The sequence below is a fragment of the Mastomys coucha genome, unplaced genomic scaffold (assembly GCF_008632895.1).
Source record: "Mastomys coucha isolate ucsf_1 unplaced genomic scaffold, UCSF_Mcou_1 pScaffold22, whole genome shotgun sequence".
Lineage (NCBI taxonomy): Eukaryota > Metazoa > Chordata > Mammalia > Rodentia > Muridae > Mastomys > Mastomys coucha.
The window spans coordinates 7,708,310-7,730,829 of NW_022196905.1; the positions used below are offsets into that span (position 1 = coordinate 7,708,310).

At 41.0% G+C, this 22,520-nt stretch overlaps 1 protein-coding gene across 7 annotated transcripts in view; it reads left to right on the forward strand.

The window, feature by feature from the left end:
- Positions 1-22,520, forward strand: part of Kiaa1841 (KIAA1841 ortholog) — a 64,490-nt gene that overhangs the window by 37,450 nt on the left and 4,520 nt on the right. For all 7 annotated transcript variants that reach the window (XM_031342930.1, XM_031342934.1, XM_031342931.1 and 4 more), the window contains 8 exons: positions 4,467-4,612; positions 6,410-6,509; positions 9,079-9,111; positions 10,480-10,579; positions 15,736-15,827; positions 17,238-17,266; positions 17,448-17,521; positions 18,502-18,590. In XM_031342930.1, the coding sequence (XP_031198790.1) occupies positions 4,467-4,612; positions 6,410-6,509; positions 9,079-9,111; positions 10,480-10,579; positions 15,736-15,827; positions 17,238-17,266; positions 17,448-17,521; positions 18,502-18,590 (663 nt within the window). The remainder of the gene's footprint in view (positions 1-4,466; positions 4,613-6,409; positions 6,510-9,078; positions 9,112-10,479; positions 10,580-15,735; positions 15,828-17,237; positions 17,267-17,447; positions 17,522-18,501; positions 18,591-22,520) is intronic.

The following is a 22,520-nucleotide window of genomic DNA, read 5'->3' on the forward strand; positions in this document are numbered from 1 at the left end:
AAAAAAAAAAAAAAAAACCCAGGATAGCGAAAATTATTCTCGACAATAAAAGAACTTCTAGGGGAATCACTATTACAGAACAATAGTGATAAAAACTGCATGGTATTGGTACAGAAACAGGCAGGTAGATCAATGGAACAGAATTGAAGACCCAGAAATTAATCCACACACCTATGGTCACTTGATCTTTGACAAAGGAGCTAAAACCATGCATTGGAAAAAAAGACAGCATTTTCAACAAATGGTGCTGGCTCAACTGGTGGTTAGCATGTAGAAGAATGCAAATCAATCCATTGTTATCAAATGGATCATCTTGTACAAAACTCAAGGTCAAGTGGATCAAGGACTTCCACATAAAACCAGATACACAGAAACTGATAGAAAAGAAAGTAGGGAAGAGCCTCGAGCACATGGGCACAGGGGAAATTTTCCTGAAAAGAACACCAATAGCTTATGCTCTAAGATCAAGAATTGACAAATGGGACTTCATAAAGTTGCAAAGCTTCTGTAAGGCAAAGGACACTGTCAATAGGGCAAAACGGCAACCAACAGATTGGGAAAAGATCTCTACCAACCGTACATCCGATAGAGGACTAATATCCAATATATACAAATAACTCAAGAAGTTAGACTCCAGAGAACCAAATAACCCTATTAAAAAATGGGGTAGAGATAAAAGAGAATTCTCAACTGAGGAAACTCAAAGGGCCTGGAAGCACCTAAGGAAAAGTTCATCATCCTTAGTTATCAGCGAAATGCAAATCCAAACAACCCTGAGATTCCACCCCATACCAATTAGAATGGCTAAGTTAAAAAACTCAGGTGACAGCAGATGCTGTAGAGGATGTAGAGAAGGTGGAACACTCCATTGCTGGGGGGATTGCAAGCTGGTACAACCACTCTGGAAATCAGTTTGGCAGTTCCTCAGAAAATTGGACATAGTATTACCTGGGACCCAGCTATACTACTCCTGAACTTGGATCTTTTGCAAGAGAAACAAGTGCTCTTAATAGCTGAGTCATCTCTCCCCACCCTTTTTAAAGATAGGTTCTCATGTATTCCAGGCTGCCTCAAACTTGCTAGATAACCAAGAATGATCTTGAATGTGTGATCTTTTTGCTTCTGATTCCAGAGTGCTGGGATTACAGGCCTGTGCCACCACCCTTGGTTTATATAATACTGAGGGAGGAACCCAAGTTTTCTGAGTATGCTAGACAAGAGTTCTATCAACTGAGCTACATCCGTTGTCCAAAAGGATTTTTTTATTTGTTTTGTTGTTGTTTGTTTGACTTAGAGCCTCACACATGCTAGGCAAGTACTCCACTACAAAACTGTATTCTCATGCCTTACAGTGTTCTTTAATTTCCCTTTTTCATGCAGTAGCTTACTTGGGTTATCTTTTTGTGTCATTTTATTTGACATATCATAATATAGTTAATCATTCTCCTAGGGAAGAACATTTATGTTCTTTCCAAATTGGTACTATTATAGTGTCACAGTGAACATCCTTGCAAATAAATCTTGATGTGGTCTGAGTATGACTATATGTTAGATTCCTTGATCACTAACTTTTTTTTTCAAGGCAGGTTTTCTCTGTGTAGCCCCTGCTGTCCTGGAACTCACTCTGTAGACCAGGCTGGCCTCAAACTCAGAAATCCGCCTGCCTCTGCCTCCCAAGTGCTGGGATTAAAGGTGTGCTCCATCACCGACCAGCTGATCACTAACATTATTAAAATGTTATGGGATGGGGACACTATTGCCATAGCACACTTGTTAATTCAGACAACAACTTGGCAGCAGTCAGTTCTCTCTTCATCATGTGGCTACCAGGAATCAAACTCAAGTCATCAGACTTGGCAACAAGTACCTTTACCTGTTTGACACGTACATAATCTTACCAAGTGAATCACTATTTTTTTTTAATGTTTTGAACATTGGAATTTTAAATTTTCATGAGAGGATGAAAGAATCTAATATGCACTAAAATTAAGCCATGCACAGATGTGAGAGTCATCTGGCTGTGAAGTGTCACCTCATTGATCACCATGGTTGAGTTACTTGATTGACTAAACAAGTTTTCCCTTCCTCACTCACAGCTTCGGTCTGTCCTGAAGCTGCACCTCAGGGTGCACAAGTAAGCTAGGTATGGTGGGTTAAACCTTTAATCCCAGCACTCAGGACACAGAGGCACTCAGATCTCTGAGTTTGAGAGGCCATCCTAGTCTACATAGTGAATTCTAAGATAGCTAGGTCTGCACAGAAAGACCCTGTCTTAGGGAAAGAGAAGATAAATAGTCATACAGTAGAATACTGTACACTAAAGCAAATACTACAGTTACATGTAGTAACATGGTTTAATTATAAATACATAAAGAAAACAAGGCAAAACTAAACTCTAGTGTCTAGGCGTATACTTACAAGAGGCAAAAGAATAAAGAAAAGGATAAAGAAGTGACAATCAGAATTGGAATATGGGACAGAGGGCTACCTTTTAGAGAAGTAGGAAACAGTTACATAAGTTTTTAAATGATATTACATTTTTAAGGACACGTGTGCCATAGTGTGTGTGTGGAGGTCAGAGGGCAACTTGCAGGAATGAGTTCTCTCTCCCTACCAGGTGATCCCAAAAGTCAAAGTCATCAGGCAGCGGCTGGAGCACTCTCCACCTCAGTGTTGTTTCTTGTTCATTATAGGCATGTGTCTCAGTTTGTATATGAACATGTGAGTACAGGGACACGGCCAGTGGTGTTCGATCATCTGGAGCTGGAGTTATAGGTAGTTCTGAGCTACCTAATGTGTGTGCTAATAGTTGAACTCCATTCCTCTGTGTGGTGGTTTGAATAAGTGTGGCCCCCATAGACTCATGTGTGTAAATGCTTGGCCATCAAGAGTGGTACTGTTAGGGGATGTGGCCATGTTGGAAGAAGTGTGTCGCTGTGGAGGCAGGCTTTGAGTTCTCCTACATATACTTAAGCTCTGCCCAGTGTAGAACACAATTTCCTTTTGCTGCCTGCGGATCAAGATGTAGAGCTCTTTGCTCCTCCAACACCATGGTCTGCACACTGCCATGCTTCTGCCATGATAGTGGACTAAACCTCTGAAACTATAAGGCAGACCCAGTTAAATGTTGTCATTTATAAGAGTTGCCATGGTCATGGTGTCTCTTCACAGCAGAGAAATCCTAACACATTCTGCCAGAACAATCCACCCAGCCACATATCCAGATCCCTAATGTTGGTTGTTGTTATTGTTGTTGTTTTGGTGTTGTTTTGGTGTTTTTGAGACAGGGTCCCCCATGTAGCCCTGGTTCTCCTGGAACTGGCTCTATAGACCAGGCTAGCTTCAAACTCACAGAAATATACCTGCCTCTGTCTGTCCAATGTTGTTTCTTAATGTGAATGGTGATCATCTCAGGTATTTGTTCAGATGTATGCTTATGTTTCCACTTCTTTTCTGTATTTTTTGGGGGGAGAAAATGTAAAATATGTTGACTAAAAAGAGATAAATATGATCTGTAATATAATATAATCTGAATGTTTAATGACCTGCAACCTTCACTTTTCCCCTCCAGCTCTCCTCATATGCCCTCAACATGGTCCCCTCCTAAGTTCATGGGGTTCTTTCTTCCTTTTTTAGATAAACCTCTCAGTTCAGTTAGTATTTCCCATATGTGCATGAGTGTATGACCACCCAGTGGAGCATGGGACTCCTACCAGTGGCCACATTCTTCAAGATGAGTGATTCCTCCTCCCTTAGGAATCATCAACGCCACTAGCTCTTCAGTAAGGGGTAGAGCCTGAGATCATCTACCCTGTCTGTGCCACCATTTAGGTTGGCTTTCTCTTACAAAGTGTCTTTGTCAGTGTTCTACTGTTGTGAACAGACACCATGACCAAGGCCACTCTTATAAAGGAAAGCATTTAAATGAGGTTGCTTACAGTTTCAGAGGTTTAGTCCATTGTCATTATAGCAGGAACAAGGTCCTAGAGAAGGAGCTGAGAGTTCTACATCTGGATCTGTAGTCATTGGGGGTGGGGGAACAGACTGACTGACTGACTGACTGACTGACTGGCCCTGGCTTAGGCTTTTGAAACCTCAAAGCCTACCCCTAGTGACACACTTTCTTTAACAAGGCCATATCTCCTAATCCTTCCCAGGTAGTGCCATTTCCTGATAACTAAGCATTCAAACCTATGAACCTATGGGGACCATTCTAATTCAACCACCACACACAGGAGACCACACATCAACTGTGAGTTCCTGAATGCAGTTTCTTGACATGCCCAGAAAACAGCATCTCACAGTACTTCTTCTCCCTCTTACATTTCTCCCTCCTTTTTGTACTGTTCCCTGAGCTTTGGTGTGTACATGTGACATATAATATAGGTGTCCCACTTATGGGTGACCCCTTAAAAGACTGTCTTTATAATGAGCCTACTTCTAACAGTGTCTCTTATGTCTGACAGGGCTGTAAAGTGAGGGACCACATGGTTCTTCTTCATGATCAAGGAGAAAATGATGATGTACTTTCTTGTCCAACTGCTAAAATACTGGAGGATCTGCACAAGCACAAAGATGTCATTGTTGTACCTTTTTCAAAAGATGCCATTAGGTGAGGAAAAAGGATACTATTTTTTCAGCTTTATTCAGTGGTTTCCATTTCATGATCCACTGTCTCCAAGTGTTTTCCCATATCAATCTTAGCAGTCCTTAGATAGTTAGGATTTCAGAGCGCTAAACTAAAGAGCTGGGGATATAGCTTGGTGGTACAACAGCTGTTTATCTTGTACAAGGACCTGGTTTGATCCCAGAACTAATCAGGTTTCTATTTCTATGATGAAACAACACAACCAAAAACAAATTGGGGAGGAAAAGATTTATTTATTTGGCTCACATTTCCACATTGTAATCCATCACTGAACTCAAGTCATCACAGGAACTCAAGCAGGGCAAGAACCTGCAGGCAGGAGCGGAAGCAGAGGCCGTGGAGGAGTGCTGCTTACTGTCTCGATCTTCATGGCTTGTTCAGCCTTCTTTCTTACAGAACCCAGGATCACTAGCCCAGGGATGGCTGCACACACAGTGCACTGGGCTCTCCACCATCAGTCACTAAGAAAATGCCTTAAGGGCTTGGCTGCAGCAGATCTTATGAAGACATTTTTTTTTTAAGTTGAGGTTCCCTCCTCTTAGATGACTTTAGCTTTTGATAAGTTGACATAAAAGTATCAGCAGCACAGTGGGTGAGGGTGGGAGGGAAAGAAAGTTTCACTGAAATTATGATGCTTTACACCCAAAACAAACAGATTTATCTGACAGATAAAATATAAAATAACAGGAAGTCCAACGTGTGGAAAAACTTAAAAAAGAAAAAAAAAAGAACTTAGAAACTAAAAATGTTGAGATCTTAAACCCAATTTTTGAAAATTTTGAGTTCTTTCCCCACTTTTCTTAACTCTCACCCCAACCTCAACCTGGTCTTCTACCATCATCCTGGGGATTAGACCTGTGGCCTCAAGCATACTGAACAAGCCACCATCATCCTGGGGATTAGACCTGGGGCCTCAAGCATGCTGAACAAGCCTTCGTCCAGTGAGCTCTCCTGGAGCCAAGAACTTGTTCAATACTTGACTGACACAAATGGGGAGTATGTTGGCAGCTGGATCGTTGTTCTGTCAGTCGTTTTGCAATCACTTTTGTGGGTTTCTACCTGTAACAAGCTATCAGTTAGGCTAGGGGCTCTAAAGGGGCTTCAGAGAGCAAGATCAGTACACCAGCCTTCTCCCACCTACCACCTGGCAAATAGGGTCTTTCTAATGTAATAGTGTGCCTCTTATGGGAGATCCGCCAGGGTGAGTAATTACTAAACATGTTAAAAGTATAAATATTGTCAGCTGTAGCAATTTAAGAGGCAGAGGCAACTAATCTCAAGTTTGGGGCCAGCCTGGTCTACAGAGCAAGTTCCAGAATGGCCAGGGCTACACAGAGAGACTGTTTTTCAAAAACAAAAAACAAACACACACACACACACACACAAAAAACCAAAACCAGCATATAAGAAATATTTACAATAACAAAGTACCCTGAATGTGTATAAGAGCACTGTCCCTGCAGTGCCTAGGGAAGCAAGGAAGGGTGTCCTAGGGAAGCAAGGAAGGGCGTCCTAGGGAAGCAAGGAAGGGTGTCCTAGGGAAGCAAGGAAGGGTGTCCTAGGGAAGCAAGAAAGGGTGTCCTAGGGAAGCAAGGAAGGGTGTCCCATTCCCACAGCTGGAGTGTCAGGTGGCTGTGAGGCACAATGTGGGCACTGGGAACCAAACCAGGCTCCTCCACAAGAGTAGCATGTGCTCTAGCCTGTCCTGTAAATTGTTAAGAACTTGAATGTCTCTCTGTAAAAATGTCTTCCTCATTTAAGTGACCCCGGGGTTGGCTCCTGTGATGAGAAAGGCCTGGAGTGTGAAATTTTACTGGAGCCAAACACGCCGTGGGGCTCCAAAGCTGGGGAGCTCAATGCTGTGAGTAATTTTTCAATTTAATGTATAGATGAAACTATTGATGACATTTTATCTTTGACAGGCACCTAATATGTTTAAACTGAAGTTGAACTGACTATCCAGTCATAATGCAATAGTATACTGAGTGAATAAAACTGTAAATAGTGATAAGTAATATATAACTTCAATGAATTGATAACTGACAAAGTTTTATATAAAAAAAACCTTCAGGATTTCTATTATGGATAAATAATGAATTAAGAAATGAAGAAAATGTAAGTCTATATTTTGTTTCCTTCTTGTTCTATGGACAAATAATGAATTGAGAAATGAAGAAAATGTAGGTCCATATTTTGTTTCCTTCTTGTTCTATAATATTTTGGTATGAAATGTGTTTCATTTTTCAAAAGCTTCAAAATTGAAAAAAGTTAAGGGTGACCAGAATAGCTTTGATTCCTTTTGATTGAGTTGCTTTTTCTTAACACTGCCTTTGATACAGGAGGTAAGATTTATATGAGAAAGTGAAGAACTCTGACAGCTACATAAATACTAGATGATGAGTAGTAATTTAGGAATCACACGTACACTATAAAATTTATAATACAAAAATGAAGGTGTTACAGAAATAGAGGTGGAAAAGAGGAGCCATGGTAGAGGAAGGAGGAGGAGAGAGAAGATAGGAGACAGCGAGAGAGAGAGAGAAGGGGTGGAAAGCAAGGAGAAGAGAGAAGGAGAGGGACAGCTGGGGTAAGGGGGAGGTAGGAGAGAAGACAAGAGAAAGAGTCTCACCCACTATCTTATACCTAATGGAAGCACACAGGGAAAGCAGGGCATCTCTGAGAAGATGCATTCTCAGCAAGGCAGAAGGGCAGAGGGAGAGAGAGGAGTGAACTAATGGAGAAAAAAGAAGGGGAAAGCCTGGGGAGGAAAGAGGAAACACAGAAGAGAGAACAGAGGAGGAGAAAGAGTGGAGAGAGTGAAGGGGGTAGGCACAGTGGTCATTTTGTGTACTGCTGTAAGCAGTCATATCCATTGAAGCACAAGACTGCCCTAAGGCGAAGTGCATTCTCAACACTCAGCATGGCAAAGGGAGAGTAAGAGAGAGAGATGGAGGGGGAGAGAAGGGAGAAAAAGAGTGAGAGAGACAGGACAGAGAAAGAGAAAAAAGGAGAGAAAGAACGAGGAGACATAGGAAGGCAAGAGGAGAGTGAGGAGAGACAGAGAGGGGACACTTAGAAGGGGAGAAGCAGGCTCTCCATTTTATACACAACTATCAGAGCACAGAGCCCACTAGAGCAACAGGATTGTTCTCAGGCGAGATGCATCCCTGCAGGTCCCAGAGCAGAAGGAGAGAGGGAGGGAGGGAGAGAGAGAGAAAGAGGTGAGCTAAAGATGAGAGTGGAGTGGAGAGATACCTTGAGAGAGTGTGAGAGGAAATGGAGTGTGAGAAAGGTAGGAGACAGGAGAGAGATGAGAGAGAGCAGAGAGTAGGGGAGAGATGGAGAGGAAAAAAACAAATGGAGAGGAGAGAGAACAGAGAGGAAAGCATGGTAGGAGAGACAGAGGCGTGAGAGGATGGAGAAAGGACAGTGGGGAGAAAACAAGCAGAGAGAGTAAACAGAAAAATGAGTGGTGAGGTAGAAAGGAGACAGCAGAAAAAGAGAAGAAGAGGAAGCATAAGGAGAACAGAGTGAAGAGATAGAAGACACTGCAGAAAGAAGGGAGAGAGGACAGGAGAAAAAAGAGGGGACAGTGAGGAGATACAGTGGGGAGCAGAAGACAGGGCAAAAATGAGAGATTTCCCACACTACTGTAAGAGCACACAGACCAGGTCCCAATTAGAAGTGCAGGAAAAGCTGGGTGTCTCAGGAAGACCAGTGCTCAGCCTTCAGCACAATGCTGCCATTTCCAGCTTCATGACCAACAAACACCCATGTAATACATTCCTTATATATATTCATATACATATACATATCTATAATTTGAAGCCTGGATTCTATATATATAATAAAATGTAATATTTGTCTTTATAAGCTTGATTTATTTCATTTAGCATAGTGATTTCCAGTTCCACCCATTCTCCTGCAGGTGTCATTTTCCCTAAGGCTTCATACAATTCCATTTGTGTGTGCCATATGTTATTCATCCAGTCATTTGTTGATAAATATCTAGTCTGGGTCTGTTTCCTGGCTTTCATGAATAGAACAACAATAAGCACAAATATGTGACTCGTGTAACATGTCAAGTTGGAGCTAGTTGGGTTTGAACATAGCGTGCTTCTACTGGGTCATGTGGTAGTTCTAGTTTCAGTTTGTTGAGGACCCTCCAAACTGAGTTCCATATTGGCTGCCCCAGTGTAAGCTCCTGCCAGTGAATACAGGCTTCTTTTCTGTAGACTCACTGGCGTTGGTATTTGTTTTCCTGATACTAGCTATTTTAGGCAGGTATTTTAAAAGACTGACATATTAGACTAAGATATCATTTCCAGCCTAAGTTTTAAATTAGTTAAACCTGGAAATGTAACTGTAAGCATGTGAAAATACGGAGCTGCCATGCAGGATTGTTAACCTACTGTTCCTCTGCTTTATAGTTCTTGTCACTGAAAAACTGGACTCTGCAGTTGGTAAGTGAGCCACTGGATTCAATTTCTGTGGACTTCTTGATTCTGCATTGAAGTTGGATAATGAAATTTTAGCACCTTTTTTTTTCTTGGTTTTTCGAGACAGGGTTTCTCTGTATAGCCCTGGCTGTCCTGGAACTCACTCTGTAGACTAGGCTGGCCTTGAACTCAGAAATTCACCTGCCTCTGCCTCCCAAGTGCTGGGATTAAAGGTGTGCGCCACCACTGCCTGGTTTAGCATCTTATTTTACAAGCAGTGGTTAAATGTTTGTCTTCTTGTCAGCCTTTCCAGTTTTGCACTTATGAAGAAAATGCCATAGATTTAAGAAAAACATACACCTTAGTGTGGTGACTCAGGCCTGTAATCCCACAATTTGGAAGGCTGAGGCAAGATTCTGGTTAAAGAGAAAGATGGATATGTGCCACCAGTGTCAGGATGCCCTTGAAGCTGGAGTTGCCAGCCATTGTTATCCACCTGCCCTGAGTCCTAGAACATGAACTGTAGTCCTTTTGCAAGACAACAAATGGTCTTATTCACTGAGCCATCGTTCTAGGCCCTGGTTCAAAGACTCTTTAAAGTCCCTGTTAAGTCACTTTTAGGGATGTGATACGGCATAGCAGTTGAGGGCACATGCCCCAAGCCTGAAGGCCTGAGTGCAATGCCTGGCGCCCATAAGGTGAAGGGGAAGACAGAAGTTTTCTCTGAGCTCTTCTCACCTATGTCCACATACTAAATCATCCAGCATATAAATGTGACTACATCACATTTGAGTCTAATAATACGTTCCTTTGGGGGGCATTTTGTTTTGTTTTGGTTTGGATTTTTGCTATTTGGCTTCTCAGATAACTTCATGTTGCCCAGGCTGGCCGAGAATTTGTATGTAACTGAGAATGACTCTGAGCTCCTGATCCTCCTGTCTCTACCTTCTCAGTTCTGGGACCACTGACATGTAAAACTGGATTGTGTGTGTTTGTTCATTTTTTTTCTTTTTTTGAGGCATATTCTCCAGTGTATAGAACAGACTAGCTTCAAGTTTACCATACTTCTGTCTTGGCCTCCCAAGTATTGACATTACCATACCCAGTATTTTATTAGTCAATCTTTAAGTATTTATTTTCCCTTGCCTGTATGTGTGCACATGCATGTGTGAGTGCTCAGAGGCCTTAGATACTGTGGAGCTCAGGCTATAAGTGGTGGTGCCTGAGGTGCCTGATGTGGATGCTGGCAATCCAGCAGTGTCCTTCGGGAACGTAGTGCACACGTGTAAGTGCTGAGCCATGTCTCCAGCCCCGCGTTATTCAGTGTGTTCTTAGGACTGTATATGATGGTAGTGTGGGATTTATAAGAGATGACTCTTTCTCTACACTTAGAAACAGCAGTCGTTGTTCTCAGAAGAGGAAGAGTACACCACCGGGTCCGAGGTCACTGAAGATGAAGTTGGTGATGAAGAAGAAATTGCCAAGAAACAAAGTAATTAAAATCAACTCTCACAGTATGGAGAGCTATATTCTGAATATTTTAATGCAAACATGAGGGATTTGCTCTATATGTCTAGTAAGGTTGCACAAGAAAAAGGAACGAAAAGGGAGGTCCATTAATATTCCCTGACCCAGGCTGGCCTGGTGGCTCATCAGGTAGAGGCACTTGCTGCCAAGCCATATCTAGAACCCACGAGGTAGACAGAACCAATTTTTGCTATTTGGCTTCTCAGATAACTTCATGCTGCCCAGGCTGGCCGAGAATTTGTATTTAACTGAGAATGACTCTGAGCTCCTGATCCTCCTGCCTCTACCTTCTCAGTGCTGGGACCACTGACATGTAAAACTGGATTGTGTGTGTTTGTTCATTTTTTTTCTTTTTTTGAGGCATATTCTCCAATGTATAGAACAGACTAGCTTCAAGTTTACCATACTTCTGTCTTGCCTCCCAAGTGTTGACATTACCATACCCAGTATTTTATTAGTCAATCTTTAAGTATTTATTATTTTCCTTTGCCTGTGTGTCTTCTTACAAGTTGTCACTCTGGCTTCCACATGTGCATGTATGCCACAGTGCTCACATGCTCACACAAATACAGAGAAAATAAATAAACCCTGGTGCTCTGTGTGTACATAGAAACGTATTTCTATGAATACGTTTCTCAGTTAAGAAAGATCATATCTATCCTGTATTGCTAGGTTTTTGTAGTGAATGAATGTTGTAATTTAGCAAATGTTTTTTTTTACTTTAAGATCATATGGATTGGCCGGGCGATAGTGGCACATGCCTTTAATCCCAGCACTTGGGAGGCAGAGGCAGGTGGATTTCTGAGTTCCAGGACAACCAGGACTATACAGAGAAACCCTATCTCGAAAAACCAAAAAAAAAAAAAAAAAAAAAAAAAAAAAAAAAAAATCATATGGATTTTTCCCCTTTATAATGCAGTCTCATACTGATTGACTTTTCAAACGGTAAACTCCGTTTGTTAAGGAGGTGTTATGTTTACGTTTCATACCATTTGATGTGCTAATAAATGACTAAGACATTTTGTTGATGTTCGTTGAAATATTTTCAGCACTCTTAGGAATCTTTTTCTGAATTTTGATATTACATAGTCCTAACTTCCTAAGTGAGAAAGTGTATTGTTTACTCTTTTGGTAGGGGGAGGAGATGGGGCTAGGGACTGACATAGACATCTCAGGCTCCTGAGCGGTGCTAATCACTGAGCGGCACCCCAGCCCAGCTATCTCTTTTCCATAATAGCATGTTTCAGATTTTCTTTCATAAGTCATGATAAAATTCCCCAATGAAGCTGTTTGGCCCTGGAACTTTTTATATAGGCGGTTTTAAATTATGAATTTGATTTCTTTATTGTAATGTTGCTCAAATTTTCAATTTTTATGTGTTTTATTAATGCATATTGTTGAAGAAATTGTATCTATCTCGCCTAATTCACTGGCATAAAGATGCTCTTCCTTTTGCATCTGAAGGACATCTAATGCTGGCTTCTCTGGTTGTGGTATCAGGAATTTATTTTCTTTCCCTGGTTAGAGTTTTACTACTAACAATTTCAAAGAACCAGATTTGTGTGTCATATATTTCTCTATAGTTTGTTTTACGTTTGCTCTTATAGTATTTCCTTTTCTATAATTACTTGGAGCTGAGTTTGTGCATGGGTAAAGATGGGGGAGTTACAACATCCTGAGCATGTCACATCCATGAAGTAGGAATTTTGGCTCTGCATCAGGTGCCTTTCTTGTGTTTCCTCTCCTCTCCTAGAGAGGGATGAGGGTGAGTCTTTTTTTTTTTCTTTCCAAAGTCCTTTTAATACAGCACAGAAAGGCTATATTTTCATAGGCAAGCTTTATATAGAGTCTCCAGGAATAAGGCACACAACAGAATGCCACCCCAAGGCCGGCCTTCGGGGAGGGGAGGAACTTTCTCCATGTACCCTCCAGGCGGGACTCACGAGCTCTGTTTGTCTTTTTAGCTGAGTGCACACACATGAACACATACAGACATGGACAGGGGTCACCAGACAGGGCTGCAGGGGTTAGTACAGGGAAGTTGGCCATAAGAACAAAGGATGGGCCGCATTGCCACTTCCCAGAAGGCTGCAAACACCCCTTATTTCAGTATTAGTTGTTGCACTGGCTACATTGTAGTGAGGTTGGATTAGACTTTAAAGTAAATTCAAGTCCATTAGAGCTAGAGGGCACGTGCGAGGGCTTAGTGAACAGATCCAAGATCAAAGAGCATGGGGCTTCCAGGCAGGGCTGGGACAAGGAGGAAGCCTGCCTCTGCCCGCTGCTGGTGTGCTTGTGCCTTCTTGGGTCTTGCTGACAAGGCCACTGGTCTCACAGACCAAAGGGTCTGTTCGTTCCATGAGTCCTCTTCCTTTGTCCATTCCCTGCCCTTCCCCTCAAAATGAATAAAACTGTAATAACAAGGTAATAACACAAAGATGCAGGGGGGAAGATTCAATGCTACCTGTCATCTTCAGCAGAAGAGGCAGGGTGAGTCTTTTCAAAAGCCATGTTCTCTCAGGGAATTCATCATTGCCAGAAAGGTATTTTTTAATTCTTAAAGTAGAAGCTTGGATCATTGTGTGGCTGAAGTGGTAAGGACATTTATTGTTTCTGCTGTTTTCGGGCAGTGTCTCTTGTAGCCCAGGGTGGCCTTGACCTTCTGGTCCTCCTACGTTTGCCTCTGGACTGCTGAGATTGCAGGTGTGTGCCATCATGTCCAACTAGACTGTTAGTTTCTTCTTACTTTTAAAGAAGGCTGAGAATATTTAAAGAGTGTTTTACCCTAAGCACTACTGCTATACACTTCACACATTTTGACTTTTTTTTTTCATACATGCACATGCATACACAGGGGTTGGAATTTGTGTGTGTGTGTGTGTGTGTGTATGTGTGTGTGTGTGTGTTTTGCTTTGAGACAAGGTCTCATAAATCCCCAGAGAGTTTATAATTTACTATGTAACCAAAGCCCTTAAACTTCTGATTCTCCTTTTCTACCTCCTTTGAGCTTGGTTGGCAAGCATCCTACCACCTGTGCTACACCCTAAGCCTTTGTTGTTGTTGTTTTCCTTTTTGAGATGGGGCCTTGTGTGTAGTGTTCGCTGGCCTGTACTTGAAATGTAAGTCCAAGGCAGTCTCACCTCAGCCACCAATGTGCTAGGATTGTGCTATAAACCATGTCTAGCTTGGTTTATAGTCAGTCATGTTTTTTCTAATTTTCTCCACCATTTACAAGGATGTTGTTTGATTTCCAAATGCTTGCAGGTTTTCTAGATACTACTTAAGTTACACATTTGCTCATTTCTGATGTTCTATGTGCACGCTTCCGATTCTTCTGCTAGTTCCAAATGTCTCTTGAGCTTATGTAGAAAGACTAGGTGTTAATTATCCTTTATGCTTTCTGTCTCTCACTTTGTGTTTACTAAAGAACACTTGTCTTTTAAATAGAGGCTAACTAGTCCTTCGATGATGCTGCCTACCTCAGGGTGGGACTTCTCTCCGAAGTGAAGTCTCTTCTACTCTCACAGACACACAGGCAGAGGAGTGTGGGTTCTAAGTCACTCTGTGTCCACAGCCAAGTTGACAAGGAAGATTAGCTGTCACAGCCAAGAATCTGAACAGTTTTCAGTCAGATACCAGGGCTCACTTCTTAGTGTTTCCTTGCTTCGTAAGTTCTCCATAGATTTTTAGTTGTTTTTCCAGATCCAAATCTGCCCTCTGACACTTTAACCCCATAGTCTGAAGCTTGAGACACGTGCATCTTGGAGAATAAATTCAGTCAGAGTCACAGAAATCCCTATCATCTGACCAACAACTGTTCTTTCTGCAAGCATAGGTAGCCTGTTAGGGGATAGGGTTTCTCACACTTGCATAGTTTAACACTAGGCTAAATATTTAGAATTATGCCCATATTCCCTTATATTGACAGCTTATTTATTGCTTTGGACTGTGTCATTTTGTCCCTGGGTTGATCCAGGTTAGTTCTTCCCTGTGGGAAGTATCTTTAGACAAGAGGACCCAACAGTCATAGTTCTTAGTTCACAAAGTTCTCAGGTATGAATTGCCTAACTCTATGCCTAGCTTTGATTATTTTCCAGTACTCTCCGATAGTTTTGGTAATGTTTTTGTTGTTTTCATATCAGTTAACTTAGAAGGTATTGCAATGCCCTGTACCATACGATCACCATATGTCTTATTACGTCTTCTAGCCAATGTATAACTCTTGATCTATTATTATCTTACCTGTTCTTACTGTGGTATCTTCAGGCTCATTGTATGTACATCATATCTGTCTATAGATAGGTTTCCCATGTGCAGTAGTGGCAAGAGCAAAGTGTGGAAGCAGTGCACAAAGAACTGCTCAGGAGCATGACCCAGTGCACTCTTCTTGCCTTTATACTTTGTTTTTAGAGTATTGTCCCTTCCCCTCCAGATTCCACTTCTCTCTTGGCCAATATAGACTCAAGATATTGGCTTCAGAAGACTACATTCCAAAATATAATTTGTCCCAGGCTGCTTCCCAAACCATTCCTGCCTTGCCTGCTTCCTGAACAAAATTCATTTGAAAGCTTTTGTGTGTATTGATGTTCTGTCCCTTATTCTCAAATTACATTTTTTCCCAAGAAGTTGATTCTACTGTCAAATTAGATAAATCAATATGTAGTTTTCCCTGACATTTTGAACCAGCACACAAAGCGGGGGACGGGGGGTTCTGCCCTCATTCCTCAAAACTTTTTTTTTCTTTTTTTGGTTTTTCGAGACAGGGTTTCTCTGTGTAGCCCTGGCTGTCCTGGAACTCACTCTGTAGGCTTCAAACTCACAAATCTGCCTGCCTCTGCCTCCCAAGTGATGGGATTAAAGGAGTGTGCCACTACTGCCCGGCCTCTCCTCAAAGCTTTCATCAAGTACAAAGAAGAAATAAGATTAGAATGAGCCCTATGCAGCAGCTTCGGTCTGATTTCCTGAGTATGTGGGTCATGTGTAGACATCGCTGGCCCTCTTCCTCCTCTTCCTCTCTCTTCTTAGAAATAGAATTGGTTAAGTGTCTGTTTTATTTAGAAGTAGCAATGGCGTTGGTGGGGTATGGGACTCTTGTTTCTAATATTATCCTTTGTTTATCAGGGAAAAAGGAGAAGCCAAAGAAATTTACTAAGCCACCAAAAAAACAACTGTCCTCACCCTGTTCTCAAAAGAAAGAGAAGACACTGGAGAAGGTGATTGTATGGTTTTAGGTTCTTATAGGAAGTAAACAAGCAAGTGTAGCCAAGACAATGCAAGTAGAGTAATGAATAACATAGTAGATGCTAGCAGTGTTAGTGGATGAGACTCTAGAAGACACAGGACCGTTAGAAACAGAGTATAGGCATAATGCACCATCCTCCATATAATGAGATGGAGGATGTGCATGGATTTCCTTCCTTGTGCATGAACCATGTATTCCATGTAGAGATGCACAAGCAATTGGCAAGAGTGACTGTTCCTAAGAACTTGACGTGGAAAGGACTTCTATAGACACTTTGCAGTATATGTGCTATTTAACCTTTTAAAATTTTAACCAGTATTATGCATTGGAAAAAAGTAAAGAGACTTTTAAAATTGAAGTTAATTCTACTTTATTATCTATAAAATTCACTTTTATTTTCCTGTGCCATAGAAGAGATAAACTGTCAGAACCGATAGAACAGCAGTAGCTGCAGGTGACTGAGGAGAGTCCCTGAGCTTCAGAGTGTACTAAAGGCTGGTTCTAAGATCTGCATGGGGTTGGAGAGAGGGCGCAAGAGTTACACTGGCTGCTACCCAAAGGATCCAGGTTCAATTTCCAGCACCCACATGGCAGCTCACAGCTGTCTATAATTCCAGTTTCAGGGGAGCTAACACCTTCACACAGACATACACAGAGGCAGAACACCAATGTACATAAAATTAAATAAAAATAAAATTAAATAAAAAGATAAGATCCACAGATACATTAGATGGGTTGCACATTCATCTTAGTTAAGTACTATAGATGTATGAATAGATTAATTTTTTGAGATTGCATAAGCTTAATATATTATATATAAGCTTATTAATATTATAATATTATTAATGTTAATATTATAAGCTTATTAATGTAATCTTTATTAAGATTATATTATAATCTTATATACATTAATCTTTACATATTGCATAAGCTTAGCATAAATTCAACATAAACATTCAAAGTCTATTTTTTTCTCTGTGAAGAAGTTTTTTTAACTTCACTGAAGTTAGAAAGGTTGCTTCTCTATTATAGGTCTTTTTTTTGCTGCAGGACTGTTATTTATTTGTTTATTTATTTATTTATTTATTTATTTATTTATTTTATTTAAATGGAGTCTTACTATATAGTCCTGGCTAGCCTGCAGCTCACTCTGTAGACCAGGCTGGCCATCATCTCATGGAGCCTGCCTGCCTCTGCTGGGTTGACACAGGCACTACCACTCCTAGCTGGTGCTGCAAGGTTTAAATGAAATAACAGTTCTGGATGTTCTTGGAATCATGTTTTGAACTCAATAAATGTAAATTGTTCTTATAAGTAACTAGAATGCTAATTAATAAATATACTCAAGTTAGACATTAATGTTATCTTCTCTTTTTTTCAGTCAACTTCTAGAGATGTGTCTCCTTTTGTGTGAGTAGTTGTTCCTTGATCCAATTGGAAATCTATTCTTTGTTTTTGTTTGCTTGTTTTGTTGTTGTTGGTGGTGGTGGGTTTTGTTTGTTTTGTTTTGTTTTTGTTTTTGATACAGGATCTATGTTGGAAGTGCAGTAAGGCAGCATCAATGCTTGTTTTTGTTCAATTTATCCAATAGTGTGAGTATGCAGAAGAATAAGTGGGATGCCACAAGATCCTTGAGATTCAACCAAGATGCACAAAGAGAAGATGGTAAGGATTATTATCCGAGTAACATACAAGTTATTAGAATAACAATGTGTATTTTTGGGGTGGTGAGGGCAGGTACCATTAGAGCCAGAAGAGGGTGTCAGGTATCCTGAGGCTAGATTTACAGGCCCTATGAGCTGCCGGATATGGGCCTGATATGGGTGCTGAGAACCAAACTTGGGCCTCCTTCAAGAAGAATTTGTGCTCTTAACCACTCAACCATGTCTCTAGCCCCAAGAACTGTCTTTCATAAAGCATGCTGAATGCATTTGAAGGTTCCAAAATAAGGCCCCAGGTGTGCATGTGCATTATCCAGGGGTAATGTGTCATTTATGCGTCTGTGACCTTAAGATCTCTTAGACTTTGCTTCTTAGATATTTTGCTGTAAAAATTAGTAAATATGTTTTAGGCTGTGTCTTACTTAGCCTTGTGTTCTTACAACAAAATAGTCAAAGCTGGGTATTTTATAAAGAAAAGTTGATTAAGCTTACAGTTTTGCAATAGCAGTATCTCCTTGGCTCTGGTGAAAATCTTCTGACTACAATCCTAGCAGAGCAGGTGGCATCCTAGGGAGCAGCATAGGAGGAAACAGTCACATGACAAACAGGAATTAAATGTTAAACAAAGTAACAACACTGATCCCTTCTAGGACTCGCGGCCCTAGTGAGCTAGCCATTTTCCACCATGCCCCAGCTCTTACAGGCTCCAGCACCCTCAGTGTTACTGTAGTAGGATCAGACTTACAGCACATCATCCTTTGGGAGACACACTCAGACCACATCCAGCAATCTGAAAGACAGTACAGCTGTCTGTATATTAGCCATTTGATATATGCTGCCTTAAATTATTAACAGATATATAGAATTATTTACCTGAAAAAATAGCAAAGGATATTTTCATAAACTTTTGTGATTATAGTCTTTATTAAAAAGTAAAAACTTATGTTATTCTCATTAAAAGTATGTTCTATATTTTACCTTCAGATCAGCGACGGATGTCTGAAATTACAGGGCATCTAATAAAAATGAGATTGGGTGATCTGGACCGAGTCAAGGCAAAGGAATCAAAAGAAGTAAGAATTATTTACCAGTATGCTATACTTATATAAAAATGTCCTTCCTAGTTTTATTTCATCATGAAATATAAATAAGACAATAACTAACTATTGTCTTACTTAGGGCTTCTATTGTTGTGTAGGGACACCATAACCATGGCAGATCTTATAAAGGAAAACGTTTAATTGGGGCAGGCTGACAGTTCAGAGGCGGGAAGCACAGTGGGAAGTATGGTGGTGTGCAGGCAGAGATGGTGAGGTAGGTGAGAGTTCTACATCCTGATCCACAGGCTTGAGCATCTGAAACTTCAAAGGCCACTCCCAGTGACACACTTTCTCCCACAAGGGTACACCTCCTTATAGTGCCACATTCCCTATGGGCATATTGGGGACATTTTCTTTTTCTTTTTTTTAAAGATTTATTTATTTACTTATTTATTAGTACACTGTAACTGTACAGATGGTTGTGAGCCATCATATGGTTCCTGGGAATTGAACTCAGGACCTCTCTGCTCACTCCGTTCCTGCTCGCTTCCTCCGTTCCCGCTCGCTTCAGCCCAAGGATTTATTTATTATTATATGTAAGTACACTGTAGCTGTCTTCAGACACACCAGAAGAGGGCATCAGGTCTCATTACAGATGGTTGTGAGCCACCATGTAGTTGCTAGAATTTGAACTCAGGACCTTCAGAAGAGCAGTCAGTGCTCTTAACCACTGAGCCATCTCTCCAGCCCTCTATCAGGGACATTTTCATTCAAACCCACAACTATTATACTGTACTTAAATAAAGTATTCCTTCCTTATTTTATTTTTAGCATGAAAAATATAAGGATGTTTTTAGAAGGATTTAAAGGAGTGTCCTAGATATTTTTATAGTCAGTGCCAGTTAATCAAAATTCACATACAAGTTTTCTGACATCTCCCATTATCTGCGGTCCATAGGTTTTCTGTATTACACATGATAAATATATTGTCTTTAAAGTATAATGTCTTACCAAGAGTAACCTTCAGTATAGTAACCTACTATAACCTTCAGTTAGATAAAACTTGCTTAGCTAAAAGGCCTGTAAACTTGTGTACATATGTGCACATATACATGTGTGCATTATTGGCCAGGTGACTGGAAAGTACTGGATTTGGTCATCTTTGTATAATATTACCTAGATATCAAGCTAAGAGAAAATGCCATCTTGCTAAAAGTCAGACCTGTACTCTACTTGTACTCCCTCAGTAATTACTGTCAGTAATTATATATTATATCAGCATTCTCTATTGTCTGTATTGTAAATGCACCATGACTCTGCCCTAATCCTGTTATGTAGATTTTTACTTCCTTGTTGGGATGTAGCCCATTGGTAGAGCACATGCACAGAATGCACAGGGCCCTGAGTTCAATCCCCAGCAGTAAAAGTTAAATGAAATAAATGGGACAACATAAAAGAAAATCTCAGTTACCTACTATAACCTTCAGTTAGATAAAACTTGCTTAGCTAAAAGGCCTGTAAACTTGTGTACATATGTGCACATATACATGTGTGCATCACTAAATTAATTGTGCAAAAAACTTTTAATTCCTCCTTAGCTTCAATGCTAAATCATGATCCACAAAAGAATAATTGATTGAAATTCTCCAAAACAAAACATTTTTCTTTAAAAGCACTGTAAAGAGAATTAAAAAACAACTGGTTTAGGTGATTGGCTATCCAGAGCTATATAGTGACACCTGTGTCAAAAATGAAAAAGAGAAAGGATTAATAGAGAGTTCATATATAGTAATAAATTATGTGTAAAAACATTTGTCTGATAAAGGATTTCTAGAAAGGGAGAGAGAATGTTAAAATTAAGTATAATCTTTAAAAAGCTCAAAAACTCAATAAAATAATACAATAAATATAAATAGGCAAGTTGGGCGTGGTGGCTCATGCCTTTAATCCCAGTACTCAAGAGGCAGAAGCAGGTGGATCTCCATGAGTTCTAAGCCTACCTGACTACATAGTAAGTTCCAGGCCAGCCAGGGTGACATGTGAGACCCTGTCTCAAAGTAAAATAAAGAAGCTGGAGAGATGGCGCAGCACCCACAGCATGCTCTTCCCAACACCCACATGGCTGCTCACAAGCCTCTGTCTCTCAGTCCCAGGAGATCCAAGGCCCCCTCCTTCTTTCCAAGAGCACTACATACCTGGCATACAGGTATGCAGGCAAAACACCATGCATATAAAATACTAGAGTAATTTAAGACAATAGTGAGTGTGTAGACAAGGCAAAGGATTAGCTGAGCCTCTTGAAGAAAGGGATGCAGGTAACAAGTAGACAGAACAAATGGGGCATCCTTGGTCATTAGGAAAATACAAACGAACATCTCCGTGAGGCCTGGCGTTTTTGTTTAGGTGCTTGTGAAGATGTGAAGCAAATGGAATTCTGCTATACAGTTTGTACAAATGCAAGGGGATGGCCATTGTATATAATAGTGCGACAGTTTTGCATAAATGCTATGCATTTATAGTGGCATTATTCATAATTGTGAAGAGCTAGGAAGGCCCCAAAATGATGTCCTTTACTTGGTAAATGTGACAAGAAAATTCTAAGACTGCCTGGATTTAAAAGGGCTAGAAAAGAGATAGAGGAGGCTTAACTCAAAACAGTTGTATATGCACACCTAGAGTCTCAGCACTCAGGAGGATGAGGTTGGATGACTGCCACAATTGAATACTTTTCTTTTTATTTATTTATTTATTCACTTTGTATTCTGATCACAGGCTCCACCTCCTCCCAGTACTCCTCTCACACAGCCCTTCTCCCATTCTCTTCTCCCTTTCTCCTCTGAGAGGGTGGGCCCTCCTGGGAATCACCACACCCTGACACATTAAGTCACTACAGAACAAAGTGTATCCTCTCCTACTGAAAACAGACAAGCTAGACCAATTAGGGGAACAGAATCCACAGGCAGGCAACAGATTCAGTGGCAGCCTGTTCCACTTGTTGGGGGACCCGCATGAAGACCAAGCTGCTCATCAGCTACACATGTGCAGGGAACCGAGGTCCATCCTGTGCTTGCTCTTTGGTTGGCGGTTCAGTCTCTGGGAGCCCCCATGGGTACAGGTTTGTTGACTCTGTTGGTCTTCTTGTGGAGTCCCTATCCCCTTTGGGTCCCTCAGTCCTTCTCCCAACTCTTCTATAAGACTCCTCGAGCTCCATCTAATGTTTGGCTGTGGGTTTCTGTATATCTTTTCATCAGCTGCTGGGTGGAATCTCTTAGAGGACAGTTATGCTCCTCTCTGCAAGCATAGCAGACTATCATTAATAGCGTCAGGGATTGGTGCTTGCATATAGGATGGGTCTCAAGTTGGATCAATCATTGATTCACCATTCCCTGAGTCTCTGCTCCGTCTTTGTCCCTGCACATCTTTGTAGAAAGGACAAATTTTGGGTTGAAGGTTTTGTGGGTGGGTTGGTATCCTTATCCCTCCACTAGGAGTCCTGCGTGGCTACAGGAGAGGCCACTTCAGGCTCCATACCTCCTACTAGTCTCATTTAAAGTCGCTCCCATTGTCTGCTGGGGCTTCCCCCCATATGCAAAAGATACTCCACCATCCCACAAGGACACTTGCTCAACTGTGTTCATTTGAATACTTCTAATCTCCAGGTTCAGTGGGCACTGACCCAACTCCTCAGTAGCCTTACTAATAATGAACTGTGCCCCAGGACCTGCTCTTTCTTTGTTTACTAATTTCTATAACAGCTCACTTTTCTTTCAAAGAATAGTCAGGCTTAAGAGTGTTTGGGTGCTACGAGTATAATTCAGTTTATAGAATGCTCACCCAGCATGCTAAAGGCCCAGTGTTTGATTCCCAGTTTTACGTAAAGCAGATGTGGTGCTACAATCCCTGTTCTCAAAGGGTAGAAACAGAAGGGTTACAAGTTCAAGATCATCTTTAGCTACTTAGTAA